The 19,309-nt window shown below is 36.8% G+C and overlaps 1 protein-coding gene across 1 annotated transcript; it reads right to left on the minus strand.

The window, feature by feature from the left end:
• Positions 1–7,572: 7,572 nt before the first annotated feature.
• On the minus strand, positions 7,573–9,211 carry LOC145166899 (protein PHLOEM PROTEIN 2-LIKE A10-like). Its single transcript, XM_079085948.1, has 2 exons — positions 9,129–9,211; positions 7,573–9,010 (listed from the first exon to the last, which is right to left on the minus strand). Exon 2 carries the CDS (start codon positions 8,910–8,912, stop codon positions 7,719–7,721), a length of 1,194 nt encoding a protein of 397 aa, XP_078942074.1. The 5' UTR covers positions 8,913–9,010; positions 9,129–9,211; the 3' UTR covers positions 7,573–7,718.
• Between the last annotated feature and the right edge of the window lie 10,098 nt (positions 9,212–19,309).

Below are 19,309 nucleotides of genomic sequence, written 5' to 3' on the forward strand. Positions count from 1 at the left end.
AAATACTTTAGAGTATTTTAATGGTTTGACTTTACTTTGCATGGGTGTATAAAAGGGGACTCTTGTGCATGAAATGAGAAGAGTTCTTTTTTTGGTCTTTCTCCTCTCTATTTCTCTCTAAAGCCGAGAGCACCTAAGGGAGAGCCTCTCTCCACTTTTGAAGTTGGTGTTTAATCTTTTAGTGCTTACTTTGTGTCTTCCTTCTAGTGCTTAATTTTTTACGCACTTAAGTCTTAAAGAAAAAAGTCATACAAGAAGAAAACTAGCATTTTAAGTACCTTATTCTTGTTGGTGGATTACTTGTAGAGAAGATCAAGCTTCTTGTTCTTGCCATCTACTTCAACACCCCAAATCCAAGAGGGTCCAAAGGCATCAAAGGTTGTTATTTCTAAACACCCTATGGTTGTTGTAATATCATTCTAACCTCTTTAAAAGGATCATTGATAATTTGTTTTGTTGTCATACTCGAAATTTATAAAATATTTTAAAGCTTCCGTTGCCGGTTTCTTGTGAAAAACTATATATTTATGCAACAAAAACCCTTCAGAGCACTGGAAGAGTGAGCGTATTGTGGGACAAGTGGCTTCATTCGATTATGATAGTCGGGGGTTATTGACCCTTCATCAAAGGGTGTGGGTTCCATATTAGGGTGGTTTTCGGCATATTTTGATGGAAGGGGTGCACAAGTTGAGATTCTCTATTCATCCCGGAGCGAAAAAGATATATAGAGATCTCCAACCTAATTAATGGTGGCCATGTATGAAGTGGGATGTGGCATGGTATGTGGAGAGGTGTTTGACTTGTAGGAAAGTCAAGGATGAGCATCAGTCGCCCCACGGAAAAATGGAGTCATTAGATATTCCCGTTTGGAAATGGGAAGAGATTACGATGGATTTTATCACTAAATTGCCTCGGACGGTGCAGAGTGGATTTGTTATCGGTCTCGTGGATCGATTAACCAAGGGCGTACATTTTATCCCGACTCAGGAGAGTAGCTCTTCGGAGACATTGGCAGACATCTACATTCGGTAGGTTGTGGCATGCCATGGGGTTCCGGTTTTCGTGGTCTCATATAGGGATGTTCGGTTTACTTCCAGGTTTTGGAAGAGATTCCACGAAGATGTGGGTACTCGCTGGCACTTCAGCATGGCTTTTCACCCACATACAGATGGTCTGAGTGAGAAGACCACCCAGACATTGGAGGATATGCTGCGGGCATGCGTTTTGGATTTTGGCGGTAGTTTGGATACATATCTTCGGTTAGTGGAATTTTCGTAGAACAACAGTTATCATGCCAACATCGATCGACCTCCTTTTGAGATGCTCTATGGGAGGAAGTGTAGGACCCCAATATGTTGGGGTGAGGTCGGTCAGCGGGTCATGGGGAGTACCGAGGTGGTACTTAAGACGAGCGAGATGATTCAACAGGTTCGGGGTAGACTTCAAACAACGCAGAGTCAGAAGAAGAGCTACGCAGACAGACGTCGGTCAGACTTGTAGTTCCAGGTCGGGGATATAGTACTCATGAAGGTGTCACCTTGGAAAGGTGTCATCCGGTTCAGGAAGCAGGGTAAGTTGGGCCCCAGGTATATTGGTCTTTTCAGGGTTGTAGACCGGATGGGCAGTGTAGCGTATCGATTAGATATTTCGGAGGAGCTTAGTCAGATTCATGGTACTTTTCACGTCTCTCAGCTGCAGAAGTGTTTGGCTGATGATTCCATATTGGTTCCGTTGGAAGATATTCAGGTGGATGACCGCCTGAACTACATTGAGAGACCGGTGGTGATCCTTGACCGGAAGATGAAAACCTTGAGTAACAAGGTTGTGGGGTTGGTGAAAGTGTAGGGGCAGCACCAGAAGGGTTCCAAGTGGACGTGGGAGCCTGGAGAAGAGATGTGGGAGCATTATCTAAGGTTATTTACGACATCGGACTTCGAGGACGAAGTCTTATTCAAGTGGGGGAGAATTGTAACACTCGAATCACCAGGCTAAAACTTTTGCAATCATTTTTTATTATTCAAGGACTAGACCAGAGTACGATGGGCGTACACAAGGTACGCATCGCGTACTCCCATGCAAGCACGAAACGGGGGTGTCCCCTGCATACGTTGGGCGTACCCATGCATACGAGGGGCGTACGCGAGCTAAGGGCAAACCCTAATTTTACGGTTTGCAACCTACTTAAACACATTAACTCCTTCGCCTTATCAGCCTCCTTTGCCTCTTGAGCCATATATCGAAACCCTAATCCATTTTCCATAAAGTTTGAGCTTGTGTGTGTATGTGTGTGTGGTGCTTAGTAAAGAAGAAGAAGATTTGTGAAGAAGCATTGGACCAGAAAGAGCTTGTAGATCCAGAGGTTTCTCATCATTTGTAGCTTATTGGTGGTAAAAAGCTCCTACCTTGATGACTCCATGTGTTAGTTTTAGTATAAGGCTTATGTTCTTCATATTATGGTCCTTAAGGTGGTTCTTGAGAGTATAAGCTACTCCAAAAGAAAATAATGTTAGATCATAGTTCCTCTGATGTCCCTTGAGCATAAAAATTGAGTCTTGATGGGTTAAGTTCAACCATGCAAGGGTTGAAGGTGGTTTCATGAAGTTAGTGTAATAAAGTTCAATATTTGACCCTTTTAAGGCATGCAAAAGAATAAAATTTGCAACTTTATGGCTTAATACACTTTATTGACCTTGGATCTGAAATTTGTCGTCAAAATCTTAATGGGTTAAGACAATTCGAGAAGGTTGGTTGTCCAACTAGTACGCTGGGCATACTCGTAAGTACGTTGATGTACTGGGCTAGCACCCCGATTCCAGATCAACGACGTATTTTGGGCGTACGAGCCAGGTACACCGCATGTACGTCCGTCTGTGAGCTTGGGCGTTTTGGGCTCAGAATTTGATGGGCTTTTTTTCCTTGATTGAGTTTAGGCCTTAGGTTTAATTGTGGTATCAGGTCATTAGTGGGCTTTAGGCCATCAGGGAGCTCTTGGCCCACGTTGGGCCTTAGGGTCCTTTTAGTTGGACCTAGAATGCCTTTTAGGATACTTTGGACTTAGGCCTTGGTGGGGTAGGCCCAATAAGGCAAGGATTAAGCAGCCTTGGTGCCCTTAAAGTAAGGATTTAGGGTTCGGGCTCATGGGTTGGATTATTGACCTAATTTCTAATTAGGGTTTCTTACTTGTGATTTAGTGAGAGGATTTCACGAGTCAGCAGCCTGAGTGTGATTTGATATCTTCAGTCTGAGGTGAGTTTCATTAATTGTATCCATGGGTCAAAGGCACCAATGTTGGCCCACTAGATTGTGTTTGTAGTGTGATGATGGTCTTCGTGACAATTACCAGTTATGCATGTATCTGCTTTATGTCTTTGTGACCCTTATTGTTATGATTATATGTGTTAGTGGTAGGGGTGAAATAGACTCGATACCGGTTGAAAGATACCAAAGGGGGTGAAATAGACCCAGTACCAGTTGAAAGATACCGAAGGGGGTGAAGTAGACCCAGTACCGGTTGAAAGATACCGAAGGGGGTTAAATAGACCCAGTACTGGTTGAAAGATATTGAAGGGGTAAAATAGACCCAGTATGTTTTTTTTACTATTATATATGTATGGTATGGGGTATTTTGGAGGAACTCACTAGGCTTTATTCTTATGGTTTTCAGTTTATGTTTCAGGTACTTCCAACTCGAAGGGGAAGGGTTCGGCCTGATCGCACTGCAACCACCTATGTTTTTCCGCATCATGTGATTTTGGGATTTTGTGCTCTGATAACATTTTACTATGATATACTATTGACTGTTTTGATATGATTATCATATGATTGGAATGAATTTAAAATGAAAAATTTTATCTGAAATTTTTGGATGTTACAATGACATGTCGATAATTCAATATCAAACAACAACCAAAAAACACAGGTAGTCCTACAGATCTACGAGTCTAATTACATAACCATTCAATACATATCTTAGCATAACAAAACATAATAAAACAGGATACCAAATCCAATTGGTTGGCCTTGGTGCCTTCAACCCATAAGTACAATGGGGAAAACTCACCTCTCAGTCCGAACAAATAGTTAAATAGGTCTCTGCTCCGAATATCAGCTCTACCCTTCACCTATTCATCAAATAGTGACCAATCTCAAATACAACTCAAAATACCCAAAATACCCTTAGTCAACACAGTTGAGTATGCCCAGCGTACTCAGCTTGTACGCTAAGCATACACGAGTTTCACCAAAAAACACGATGTTGACCTGGTACACCCAGCGTACGCTGCCTTCACTAAATCCTTCTATTAAGAGCTTATTTCCTTAAGCTCTTTCATCCAGTTCTCAGATCTAGCCCTAAACTAATCTCCTTAACCATAAAGTTTCCAACTTTATGGTATTGCATGGCTAGCAAGTTCCCAATAACAAAAACCCTAACTTCTTAACTCATTAAGACAACCTAGATCATGCATGGAAGGAAACTAACAATCAAGATTGCATTTTTATGACCTTAGACACTCCAAAACGTCTGGAAGGACAATCCAATTGGGTCTAGAGCATGTCGTACTCAAGAACATCATTGATTGGGGACAAAAGCACATAATAACAACATACAAGCTAGATCTAACCAAATAAGCATCAAGGTATGAACTTTATATCTTCTAGGGTTGTATGAAGGTGCAAAAATTCCAAATCCAAGGTTGTTCCAAGCTTCTAAGTTGTTCTCTTTTCCTTCTTCTTCCTCTATGAACACCAAAACACACAAATGGCTCAAGAATGCTCAAAAACGAATTAGGGATTGCAAAGGTTGAAACCCTAAATATTAGGGTTTGGGATTTCGGCACGTACACCCAGCGTACCTAGGGTTACGCCTAGCGTACATGGTGAAGTCCCAAAAATTACAAAAATGTCATTTTTGTTCAATTTGCCACAATTCTCATATCAAGGACTAAAATGCAACTAATTCCCATACTTAGGGTTAAAAATGGAAATACATCAACATCAAGATGTTACATTGACTTTAGCAATAACTACCTTCTATGTGTATTTCTTGTCAAAAACATAATCATCCGAATACCTTTCAATCACAGATCTTATTTTTGGAGCTACCACCGTTGCATAGGACTTATAATTGGACTTCCCTGTATGGACCTACGATTTTTTGTTTCGGGCCTAACACATGTGGTTGTCTAGTCTTAGTTACCCCTCGAGCATGCACATGTGAATATGCAAACAATTTAATTGAACCAATCCAGAGTTCACAAACCTTCTTAGCAATGGATTCCACATCAGCGTTCAAAGCAAACCTAATTAATCCATATATTTTACCAAACCTTGACAATTTTGGTGATATATACACATCAACAACAGTCACCATCTTCGATAAATGAAGTCGATCAACTGAAATTGGGAAATTGGTAATGTAGATACTTTTGGAAATTGCACTCACTGACTTTCCATTTGATGAGATAGAACCTAATTTCTCTTGCCTATCACTAGTTATTCGATTGAATACGTTTCTTCTCTGCGTTCGTCCCGCCCTTTGCCATCCATCGTCTTCCGTCATGATGAAAGAACGTTGTTGTCGTTTCTGCCCGCCGTCAAATTTTTTTGAATTCTGAAATCGTCGGATCACTAGGTTCAGACCACAAGCTATATCAAGTTCTATGTAAATATTTTGATGTTCCTTGTTGAAATTGCACGTGAATTGCACGTGTCTGAGTTCCGTAGGCATATAGTCTGCAATATTTCGTCATTTATCTTCAATTTTAATTATGCCTTATTACCAAACTAGAGATGGAGATCCATTAAATGAAGATAAAAAAAAAGCCTTGTGGGTGACTCTCATCAAGGCTATTCATGGTCACGATGGGGATGTCATACAATTGGATGGGAATATTTGTGGTCATAGTGTTTGGAAGAGAATTAATAATTCAATTAATCAGTTGCATGAAAAAAGAATAATTTTGTTTTTGGATTTTAAGAAAGGGAAATAGAGAAACTACATCTTTTGGGGATGAAGTTTGAATAGAGATGCATCATTTGAAAAATTATTTCATCGACTTTATGCATTTGAACGAGAGAGATTGTAACATAAAATATCGTTGGGATTATAGAAATTGGATATTGAAATTGTCACAATTACTATGATCCATTGGATCTTATCGAACTTTCGGAATGCTTTGATGTCTGGTTGAAATAGTTTTGAAAAAAAGAGAATTTTTTATTCAATTGTTGAATTTCCCGTATATATATAGTTTGGTTGTAGGAAGAAATTTATGGTCCATCAAAGCCCAAATTTTATCTGTTGTTTTTGTTATTATTATTTATTTCTATCTACTTTGCTAGTTGTTGATATATAAAACCATTTAACTTTTCCATTTAAGACCAGTTTTTGACATTTAACCCCGTCTATTTTGTCATTTGATCAAAATCGATCAAGTGCTCATATATGTTCATACGTTAACGAGAAATATATCATTATTAGGCGAACCTTACATAGTCGCTACTATAAAAGCAAAAATAAAATACTAAACAGAAAAGAACTTGTTTTTTGGTTGCAAATCATATTAATAAGAAAGCATCTTGACATAAATAAACCATGAAAACATTTGTTCTTTGAGTATAACATTATTTCCTTTTTCTCTAGTGTCGTACAAGTCTTAAATGTCAATTTTTGTCACATGATTTTTCTCTAGTGTCGTACGAGTCTTAAATGTCAAATTTTGTCACATATAATTCAACATGTGTATATTTGTACATCAAGTATTCCTATATAAAGAATGTCATTACTTAATTTGTAGTAGCCTTACGATTTTTATGATATTTAGCCGATTTTACTTTTGAATTCTTTTTTGTTCAACTCAAAGAACCCGATGAAATTCTTTTTTAAAGTACCCTAACTAAATTTGTTTATTTATTGTTCTTTTTTCTAGCGCTTTGCTAGTTGCTTAATTAATCTTGTCATTTGGAAAAAATATATATACATATGTTATCAAGATAATACCTTACTTTTTAACAAATTAGTCCATTTAGTCCATAAGTTTGGTAGTTTTTTCGGTTATTGTCCCAATAAAAAATAGAGTAAACTATATAAATGGTTTATATGTTTGTCAAAAGTTTGCACCCTGATTCCAACTTACCTTTTTACCATATTAGTCCAAAAGTTTGATAGTTGTGTCGATTATGTTCCTTATAAAAAACAGAGTAAAATAGTATTTGATGAAATTTCTCATAATATATAAATGGATTATGTGTTTGTCAAAAGTTTGCACCCTAATTCCAACTTATTTTTTTAACAAATGTGTCCAAAATTTTGGTAGTTGTTTCGATTATAGTCCTAATAAAAAAAATAGAGTAAATTACATAAATGGTCCTCCTAATAAAAAAAAATAGAGTAAATTACATAAATGGTCCACGTGTTTGACAAAAATTTGCACTCTAATTCCAACTTATTTTTTAACAAATAAGTCCATAAGTTTGATAATTGTTTCAATTATAGTCCTACTCAAAAAATGTTCACATACAAACAATCTATCAAATTCCAATGTTCAAAACAAGAACCCTAACATTCAAAACTATATCAAGATAAAATTACTACATTATATAGAATGAGTACATTCTGTTCAATTAACAAATATATACATATAATCATGTATTGTATCTCGTATAAATTGATTAAATTCAAGCTAAAGAATTTCATTTTCATCATTTCATACCACAAATTATGTAGATGAAAAACTCCATGGACTACTTAACACATGCAACCACACAGAAAGACAAATAGTCATAACAGTATATGATTTTGTACTCACATACCTGTAAACTTCACGCCCTTTATCAATGGCTTCATCATGAACTCCATCAACTTTTCTTTTCATACCTGATGATAATTGATCCAAGAAAAACTCCAAGAAAGATCTTACAGTTGCAAATGTCACACGCCCAGTTACATCAAGAACAAGCTTTCTGTTACTAGGAACTGCTAAAGTTGAAGAGATTTTGTGAACAAACCCTGAATTACTTTGACTTTTTCTTGGTTTGATTCCGTTTAAAACCAGTTCTTTTCCTTTTGCATCTGGATTTGTAATCACTTGGTGGGATGTTCTTACGAGAGTCTCGATTGCTCCATTGGTGAAGGAAGTTAAGAGGTCTCTTGCTTTTTCTTCGTGTTTAGGGTTTGTGAAACCTGAGAGGATTTGTTCGTATGGGTTTACATCCATGGTTTTATCGAGGTAAACTGTGACTAATGTGCTTACGAATTGTTGGATGCAATCGCCGATTAGTTTCTTGCATTTCTCTTCTGCGATTACATCGACAAATTTCTGGATAGAGGTTGAAGTTTCTGAGATTCCTGAGGTGTTTGATTCGTTTCCATTTCCGGTGTAAATTGCCATGACCATGTTCTTAGCGAAACTTCCAACAACAATGGAGGCGAAACCAGATCCAGAAGGAGAAAAGATTTTATCTAAAGCTCTATCTGAAAAACTATTACCTGGATCGGATTTTCTTTCCCCAACTTTGTAACCTCGCAAGATTCCCACAGTTAAAGCTCTTGTAACAGTAATGATAGATTCTGAAACTTCATCGGATCTTGTGATTTTCGACAATTGCTTCAGACTGTTTGGGATTTCGTCTGAATCAGATTGTATGAATTCTTTCAAGTCCTTTGAAACGACTCCTATTGTCTCTGCAGAATCACCAAGTAATTCAGCGATTGAAGCTAACGAGCCTAAAACCTTTGCGAATCTCTCCCTCTTCTTCACCACAGAAGGTGAGTTGTAAACCCTAAAAGCTCCGTAACTTGAAAGCCCTAACGCTCCGATGAGAAGAATCCATTTCTTTCTCTTTCTAGTGTAATCCAAACTCTTCTTCACGATATCCGAATCCAAGCTCTTCTTGAAAAGATCCAAATCCATATAACAAACAACTCCGAGGATTTGAAAGAAACTAGGGTCTTAATTTGATTTACTGAATTAGGAACTAAGGGAATTGAAATTCCTTGATGATAGTTGACCTAGGGTTTTCAATTGTCAATACGATAAACAGATAAATTCGTAAAATCAACATATACATACACCTAAAACGTATAAGTATCGATGTGATTGTGTGTATTTATGTGTGATTCTACGAACCTCGAACGCAAAGGGCGTGAATGGAGTTGCAGAATCTTTGCGTCGTCGAGTCTGCTGCACAGACCTACGTATCAATCGTCTCGATCTGATCCACTCCGAAAAATCCGTGTTTATAAAAGCTGCTAAATTCCACTTCAACTCCCTTTAGTTTTGAAAGTTTTAGAATTGACCTCCATATATTTATTGCTTACAAAATTTAGCATGCATTATCTATTCTTAAAATGAACATTGTAATGTTGGCATTACAAGGATCCGGTCCAAACCGGATTGGGAATCAGTTGAAGGGTAAAAGTAGAAACAGAAATCGGATTGTGATAGCCTAAATCGTTTCTGGTGTCGGTGTCGGTGTCGATTTTTTGTTCCAAAACCAAGTTTTTTCCCAAAGTGATTTTCCTGTCGTTAGTTTTATATGTTTTTTAACCATTCTTTACATTCAAAAACTACTAAATAATAAATAAAATAGACCCTTACATATTTTAAATGTCATTGACCTCATGATCACTAGCTTTTTCTATGATTTCATATGATTTTTACAATACAATTGCTACCGGATTTTAACATCAATGACATTTTCTAGCCCTATGTTCAATCATTTTTTTAACCATTTACACTCAAAATGAGTTTATGATATTCATGGGAGTTTCCAATAAATGAATTATGATAGTTAGTTGAAGATGAAGTGGGGGGACTAAGTTTGCCTTTGAGCTATAATTCAAAGTCTAAGAATGACAATTTTCTCATACATGTTTGGAGGATAGGGGTATGTTACTGGATGGGTTACGGTTTAAGTTGTATAACTCTTTAATGTGTGGATATCGATGACGATTGCAATAGATTAAGGGCCCACTCCAGTAATGCCAAATGCCAACCGCCCAAAACTATTATTCGGTCAATATCGACCCTCTACCGAGTTAACTCAGAAAATCAATAACTTATTTTTAAATAATTACATTGATGCCCATTAGTTTTACTCTTAAAATTTGTAGCGACACAAATTTATGAAATCGGTCTACAAACTAGAACCATTCATGAAATACTCGTTAAACTGTATTTAACTTTTTAATATTATAACTACGTGAGACTTGTGTATTACATAAGTTTACTAAAAGAATATATCAATCATTGTAATTAGACATTGTAAGCTTCTATAAGAGAACCTCCTATTTTTTTTTTTTACCATTTTCCTACATATTTTTTGAATTAGACAAAGTCTTGGCAAAATTTATTAATAAAGAATGAAAGAATACAAATACAACTTACAACCCTTGAACTAAAACAACTAAGCCAACATCTCCATAACCACTGGCTTGACCATTTCCTACTAGTACTACAACCCAAATATCAAACTCTAAACCACTTAAAATAACCAATAGCCCAAAAATGTTCCTGACTCTTAAGAAAAACCTCACTTAAACCCAAACCAATAGCCACCTTCCCAATCAACAAACACAAACTTCATTCAAAGATCGAACCAAAAGAAATCAGCCATTGTTGGAACAAGCCCCAAAAATAAGGATAAAAATAGGACAAAACACCGAAAAAAAAAAAAAAAAAAGATAAAACTTGTCTCTCAAGATACCAACTCCAAATCAACATAAACCTTGAAAAAAATCCAGCAACCCATAGCTCTGTAACATTTGATAAACCACAAAAACCACCTCCATAACAGCACAAACCTCCATAAGAAAAATAAACTTAACATGAGGAAACGTTAATTGTGTTGGAGCCATCCACATCATGAACCTGGTTTACACAATCCTCCCCCCCCCCCCCCAACCCACCCAGTGGCGTTGGGGTACTACAGTACCCCCAAAAAAAATGTTTTCTATATATAAAAAATATTATTTGTAAACATGTTTTATGTTATTGTACCCCCAACTAAAAAGATTATAACATGTTTTTAATGTCCGATATTGGATAACTACATGTAATATATATTGCCAATGTTTGTACTCCCATATCAAAATTCCTGGTTCCGCCACTGCCCCCACCCCCTCAAGTTCTTAGAACTATCAACAACAACCACATTCTTCATTTTGTATTCTCTGGTAGAGTTCATAACATAATGTACCCCATAAGAATTAACAGAGCCATGACCACGATTGATGTATGCAAAAGATATCACATTATCTAGCTTTAAATTTATAACCTAACTACTTATCTATTATTGCACCAATAGGCAGCGTACCTAGTTAGTGTATAACATAGTAAAGTAAGTTGGGGTCGAACATAGGGAACGAATTTAATTAATTAACCTAATCACTAAAAATTAACTTAAAACAAGCAATGGCGGATCCATTATGGATCCCGGGGTATCGCGGGATACCCCTCATAAAAAATTTAGTAGTGTTAATTTTTTTGGAAAAATTCGTTATATGTTGCGGTTTTATATCGGAAAAAAATGGGCTACCCTAAAAAATTTTAGGTTATTTCTAAATGGACCAAAATACAAATTAGCTTAAATGGTCCAAAAATTTTAAGCCCACACCAATTAATTTATTAAAACAAAGAGGTATTAAGCCCAATAAAAGAAAAAAAAGGACGTAATTGGTATTGGGACTTGGGTTATTGGATCGTTACTTCGTGATTCATCAATCATCAGTCGACTTCTCAATTGTCGACTTCCAAGCTCCAAATCGAAATCGTCTTCTGACTTCTGCCCTTGGTGCTGCGATCGTCGACATTGGAACATTAACCATTATCAATTGCAAAATTCTGGGCACCTCCTCCGCTCCTCGGCTCTTCCATCACAATGAAACAAGTAAGTATAACCAAAATACTCATCCCTATTATGTATTTAGGTTAATTCAAATTCTAACTTTTTGTTATTATGTTTGAAAAATTAGAAATTAACAATTAACTTTGTTAAATTAGGGACTTAGGGTTAATACTTAATGATTATTTGTTGTTGAAACTTGAAATCAAATTATAGTTGATATATTTTTATTGTAGATTGCTATTTGTTCATGTGTTGTTGAAACTTGGAATGAAGATTATAGTTGATATATCTTCATAATTGATAATTTAATTCTAGGTTGTTATTTGTTGACTGTTGTTGAAACTTGAAATCAAGTTTATAGTTCATATATTTTGATTGTAGGTTGCTATTAAAAGTTTTTTCAAAAGACATTTAGTTGTTGGAGACAACAATGGTGAAGGAACTTCCAAAAAAAATAGGGCTGATGAAAGTAATCAAGTTCCACAAACTAATCAACCAATGCCAAAACCACAAGAAACACAATCTAATGAATCTACTCAAGTTCCACAAACTAATCAACCAATGACCAAAAGTGACACAATCTTTTGATTTGAATGATCTTCCTTCGGACCCGGGGGATAGGCCAAAGATTACATCTTATAATCCTAATCAAAGGGATGAAATGAGGAGGGCATATTTGATTAAAGGGCCTTGTCAACCAAAGGGGCATAATTTTGAATATACATTATTTAGTAATAAGCCAAGACGTTTTGTTGTGCAATGGTTTACTGATTTTCCATGGTTAGAATATAGCATAAAAGATAAGAAGGTGTATTGTTTTTGTTGCTACTTGTTTGGAGATATGGTAGGGGAACAAGGTGGAAGAGATGCATTTATAACCGAAGGCTTTGACAATTGGAGTAAAAAAGGCTCATTCCGGAAACATATGGGTAATATTCAAAGTTATTACCATAAGGCCCAAGAAAAGTGTGATTTGCTATTGAGAAAATGTGACAACCCAAAAATTTCAATCCAGTAAAGTCAATCAATCCAATCAAATGTCAGACTTGTTTCTGTTATCTTTTAGCTTTGTTAAGAGTCTGTTTGAGTGTTCTATACCTAATACATCCAAGGAATGAGTGTTAGGAAGTATCTGCTTGAGTTCACTGTACATCATTCAAGCCATAAACTCCATCTCAAGGAGTTTACGGCCGTAAAGTCTTGCCATCCGTGAACTCATGCCCCTAGTATCATATTCCTTCACTTTTCTTCATTTCTTACACTTTCACCTCAAGAACACTTGAATTCTCTCTCAAGTATCATAAGGATCTGCGTCTTGATCTTCAAAAATTGTAAGTATTTCATCCATCCTTCTTGTTATTCTTCCTTGGCCTTGTAAGCATCTTTTGATTCATCCATGAAAATCATCTTTTTGGTTAGATCTTCAAGTAATTCAACACTTTCACCAAGAACACTCACTAGTTCTTGGACCGTAAACCCCCTCCCAAGCTTCAAAAACGTGCGTATCTCTTCTATCTCCTAGTTAGACTTGTTAAACTCTTGATTCTAGCCTTGGATCATCATAAAATACATGAGCATCAAGAGTTTACAACCGTAAACCCTTGCATGGCCGTAAACTCTTGTGTTGGTGGATGTTTTGGCCCTTAAACTCCCTTATATTTGAGCCTAGAATCGAAAGCACTTGTTGAATGCTTGATAGGACCATAAAACACCTCGTTTGCAAGTCCTCCCATGAGTGTACGGTCGTAAACCCCTTGACCGTACACTCTACGACCGTATACACCAAGGGCCGTAAACATCATGGCCGTAAACATCATGGCTGTAAACATCATGGTCGTAAACACCTATGTGTGGCCGTAAACACCCCTTTGATGAATCACATGTGATTCTAACACTTGGTCCAAGTGTTTCTTAGTCTCTAAGGGTGTTTCCTTGAATGTTAGTTGCTTTAAACACTAAATTCATGCCAATATATGCCATTATATGTCATTAGGACTCGTTTGTGTCTCGGGAATTCATTCGTGGAACTTCTCATCCTTACGCGCATATTCGATTAAATCACCCACATAAGGTGAGTTCATACCCCTATAATCAACCTTTTAACCGTTTTAAATGCTTTTAAGGGGGGGGGGGGGATACAAGTTGAACACAATGATAATTGTGTAAATGTTTTGCTATAAACAGCTTTTAAAGGATTGCTTATGTATTTATAAGTGATCAAAACATTTCAAAAACTCTTTTTAAGTTATGTTACTTTATAGTTTATAAAACTCCGTTTTTAAAGTACAATCATAACTTAGTAGATAAAATGAGTCTTTTCTTCAAGTTAGTAACAGTTCAAAGTAAAGATACTAGTAAACTATAATAGGTATAGTTTAGAGGTTAAGTTCACACTAGACACTAGAACAGAGAGAACATACTATAAAGAGAAACTGGGAGGTAGATACAATACACGATAACATAGAGAACATACTATAAAGAGAAACAGGGAGGAAGATACAATACACGATAACAGAAAGAACATACTAAGATACTATAACAAAAGAACAAACCAGGATCTAATTATACCAATAATCACTAACTCATTGTTCTAAACAAAAGGTGATAATAAATTGGGTATACATGATCATATAACTTTAATGTGAGATTTACACGGCTTAACAATTCATTTGCTGAAGTCGTGTTTGGTTACCAGAATCTCTTGCAGGGAGAGCGTATGGTATGGGTACTACTCATCACATTATGACCTTAATAAAACATACTTGTTTTAAGGGAACCAGTACTTCAGATTGTCAATTTAAAGGACAACTGTGTACTTACATTTTCCCATTACTTTCATATTGTGATATTCTCACTTGAAAGGTAATGCAAACTATTTTCGAGTTAAGATAGTTATAAACTAGGGAAAACTTACAAGCGACAAACAGAACAGTCGAGTCTAGTATATTCAGTAGGAAGGGGCCTATAATGCTAACTTTATGATTCCTTAGTTTATACATCAGGAATATATATTAATCGGATCCAACAGGTAGTAGGATGTGTGCTTTCCGCTTCATTTCCTGTTCCTTGTTTGGTTGTGGGCTTGGAGCAGATTCACCCAGCCTACTATCTATTTGATCTTAGCTATATATATATATATATATATATATATATATATAGATATATATTCCGTATACATCAAGTAATCATAAGGAGTACCAGGTATGGGCCAAGTCGTAGTATACTAATTCAATACACCGTTTTCTAGTACAAAACATACTTTTCAAATAGAACATTTGGTAAACAAAACTAGAAAATTAGCAGTAAAGGTTTAATCCATTTTATTAAACCAGTATAACTTAAAGGACCTTAAGTGGTAAATTCTATAATACCTTAGTTTACACATCAGGGTTATATATAATTAATATCCGATAGGTAGTTGGATGTGTGCTTTCCGCCTTATTTCCTGTTCCTTGTTTAGTTGTGGGCTTAGGGCATATTCACACAACTAACTATTTGTTCGATATTAGATTATATATAGCTAGTATAAACTAAGTGATTATAGAAGGAACTATTGTGGTTACCATTTTTACTAAAAGAAATAAGGGTTTTCTTAAAGAATCTTTTCATCAAATTATAAAGGAACTATTACAGTTAACTCCGTGAGTACCAAGGGAATACGCCAGGGTTATATACAACGATTATCTAACAAACAACGGGATGTGTGCCTTCTGCCTCATTTCCTGTTCCTTGTTTGGTTGTGGGCTTAGGGAAGATACACACAATCGATTGTTTGTTTACTCTGGGTTTTATATAACTTGCATCCATTTAGTACTCATAGAAAGGATTGTAGAGTCATTTTTACTTATCTTTCATCAAAAAAGGAAATATAGGATTTTCTGGAGGAACAGGCGAACTTTTTTAAAAGAACTTACAACTTACTTACAACTTACTTACAGCTTACTTACATCACTAAAATCTTATGAACTCACCAGCTTAAATGCTGATCTACGCTTTCAAAATAACTTGTATTCTCAGGAGACCAGTAGAAAAGTACGCGCTCTGGGATTCAGAAGATGGAGCACAATAAGCTTCATGTCTTGTTTTGTTATTTACTTTGTAGTCTATGTTATGTGAACCACATACTTTGTAAACACTTTCTTTCTAATGAAATGGTTGTTTATTTCTTTGATTACTATGATGCATGACTTGTGATACTAAACATGACGTCCTCCGCCCCCGTACGTTTCTTCCGTTCCGGTTTTGGGGTGTGACAGATTGGTATCAGAGCATTGTTTATAGTGAACTAAGTATATCAACCGATAAAAGATATACAACTATAAATACAATGGGGCCGAAGTTCTCTGGATAATAATATATTTTAAATATATAACAATACCTTAGAAAAGTATACATACATGCTTATACATATATACATACTAGAACAAGTATCACAAGAAGAACAGAACAGAAGTATTTAAAGGTTGAACATTGCGGTCAAACCTGGACAGTTATGTAATCATAGCTAGGATCAATATAGCCTGATCAACTATATTCATTCGAGATGTGACCGACATGTGTTTGGGAGTGATGTGGTGTTGCAACAGTCTCAATACTTACCTAACTCTATTCAAGGGATTTCTAGATCAGTACATAAAGTTAGAATACTAAGGGAGTATTTTATGATACTATAACACGATAACAAGTTTAAAACATACCAAGTTCATTATATTAAAATACTATAGGAGTATTTTAGGCACTATAAATAACTTAAAAAGACCCTTACAGATAGATCTATAATTTTGGAGTGTATACTTCCAAGGTTTTATATAATTGAGATTTTATAGACTTAGAATTTGTGATCTATGCTTCACTACCTGTTCCTTGTTTGGTTGTGGTTTTGGAGTAGGATCACTTATTCGAAGGTCTATTTAATCTTAAATTATATACAACTTGTATACATTATGCAATTATAGGAGGACTCTGTAAGGATCACCCCATAATGTTTCGCTTAATCTCATAGATTCTTTAGTCACTTCCATTCTCGCACGACGAACCCAGATAGATGTAACCACTTCCTCATAGTAGTCAACAAAAGAGTCAAGGGGGAACAAGAGCAAGTTAATGAGAAGTTTTCAAAGAAGGATCGGCCGAAGTAACCAAAATGTATTATGCATCACACTAATAAATAATAATCTTGTTTAACTTAATGAGCTAGTGGAGACACTGCCCACATTATGTGTTAGGATTATTTTCTTTCGTGCAACTGATAACAATTATTCAATTCATAGATATTCATTCGAGGATATCCACTTCTGATTCATAAAGTTTATTTTACATAGACTCCTTTATGAATTGTTTCCAGAACCCTATGAAAGTCAGAACGAGATACACTCAGACCAGGGATAACTTAGTTTAAATATCACTAGTACAATACCTACTTCCACTCACCACCATGGGCACATCTCAGGAATGTTGTCAGAAACATTGAGAATAGTCCAGCAAAGTGTGAAACCATTAAGTGTAATTAATATGTTGGAATGCATCTAGTGATGACCATCATTACTCACGAGATCATTCTTCGCCATGCAACAGATTCATGTCTTCACAAGGAGGGAACCCACCGGCAGGCGAAGCACCAATTATGCAAATAGACTCTGCTCCTTTTCAGGCTGCGGTCACAGCTGTTGTGACAGCCGTTCTGGCACAGTTTAATACTAATAACACCAGCGGAAGCGGAAGCGATGCCGGTTATGCTAATCACAATAGTAATCAAGGGAACCCGCGAGTGTCTGCTGACAAGGACACCCCAGACCACAAGCCTAAGATCAATAAGCGAAAGTTCTGGGACAGGCAGAAGAACAAGTCGGCTCAAGGTTTTACCCAGAGGCGACAGCCCGTGATTACCCCTGCGGTCACAACAGCAGTCACAACATCTGACACTTCATCTACCACTACCACCTCCGTCAAACGATATGTTGGAAGCCTTCCGAGGTGCGACAAATGCACCTTTCACCACAACGGAGCTTGCCGAGAAATACAGTGTAGCAATTACAGCAGGAAAGGGCACACTGTCCGTTTCTGGAGGGCGCCGACACGGCCAATCCCCCAAGTAAACCTGGCTTGTTTCAAGTGCGGCAAATCTGGACACTTTAAGAGGAATTGTCCAACAGGGAGGAAAGACGAAGGAGCCCGTTTCTGTGGAGCTCCGACTCAGCACATCACTTCAACCACCGATGCTGGTATAGTTCAGGTATGTCATGCATGTGGTGAAATGGGGCATGACAAGAGAGACTGCCCAACAGAGGGAGGAAACGGAGGAAATGGATGAATCTAACGACAAGACATAATGGAGCAACGAGGAACCCCGCTTTTGAAGTTTTGGCACGTCTTCAAAATAGTAATTACTTTAAAAATTAATTTATAATTGTATAAGATTAAAACTTGGGGAAAACACTTAAAAGTAATTAAAGTAACTCACTTATCGGAACAAGTCACAGTATTCAAGAGAACTAAAAGATCCGTTCAGAGAAGCTATGATGGCTTAGTATGTACATCAGGGTTGTGCATAGCTAAGATTTTGCAGACTTAGAGTGAGTGATTCCGCCTTAATTCCTGTTCCTTGTTTGGTTGTGGATTTGAGGCAGAGTTACTCAGTTGACTGTCTAATTCATCTTAATTATTCATAACTTGTATATTACGGGAGATCGTAGTGGTACCGAGGAGGATCAAAGTATAAAGTATCGACACTAGTTATCAAAGCACTTTCACAGTATGTACTCGCTTATCGCGATACAATACGTAGAAGTGGTAACATCAAGGGGAAAACAGAAAACACTAGAAAGTATACACAGAGTACATTGTTGAGCACACTAGGGGTACATCATTGTATAACAGACGTTTCTTTCAAATCGGCCAAACTTTTGTTCAGTAAAGAGTCCGTTGCTATCATTCGTCATGAGTTGGCGTGGTCCTCAACATACTAAGTTCATATGTTTATATCGCCTTGACCGTTAAATTCACGAAACCTTCATCATTCGTAACGACAGTCCGACCTAGACTTCAGTTTTGTCCCTCATATTCTAAAAACCCCGAAGTACTCATGCGAAGAGTACTTTTCCCTTCGAAACCTTTCCGCCGTATGTTCAGCAGACCTTTCCGAAATACCACTCGTTCAACAGATCAAGTTCAAGCACAGAGGCTAAGGACGAATACAACCCACCTATCACTATGAAGTGTATACGTGAGGGTGGTATATGATTATGATTACACAGATTTAGTATGTGTGCTTCCGCCCTACCTCTTGTTCCTTGTTTGGTTGTAGACCTGGGGCAGAGTCTCACATCCGACCGGCTTACTAATCTTAATTATATATGATTTGTATACACGAAGTAATGATAGATGGACCAGGTGTGAATCCTATCATTGACATTAGGGCAAAGTTTCCAGGTCTACGAGTGTGTATTCTGCCAATCAGAGGAGC

The sequence above is a fragment of the Lactuca virosa genome, chromosome 3, assembly GCF_052849685.1.
Source record: "Lactuca virosa cultivar CGN04683 chromosome 3, Lactuca_virosa_CGN04683_v6, whole genome shotgun sequence".
Classification (NCBI taxonomy): domain Eukaryota; kingdom Viridiplantae; phylum Streptophyta; class Magnoliopsida; order Asterales; family Asteraceae; genus Lactuca; species Lactuca virosa.

Excerpts from the sequence above, each read along its gene's own strand:
- LOC145166899 (XM_079085948.1), bottom strand. The coding sequence starts at position 8,912 with ATGGATTTGGATCTTTTCAAGAAGAGCTTGGATTCGGATATCGTGAAG.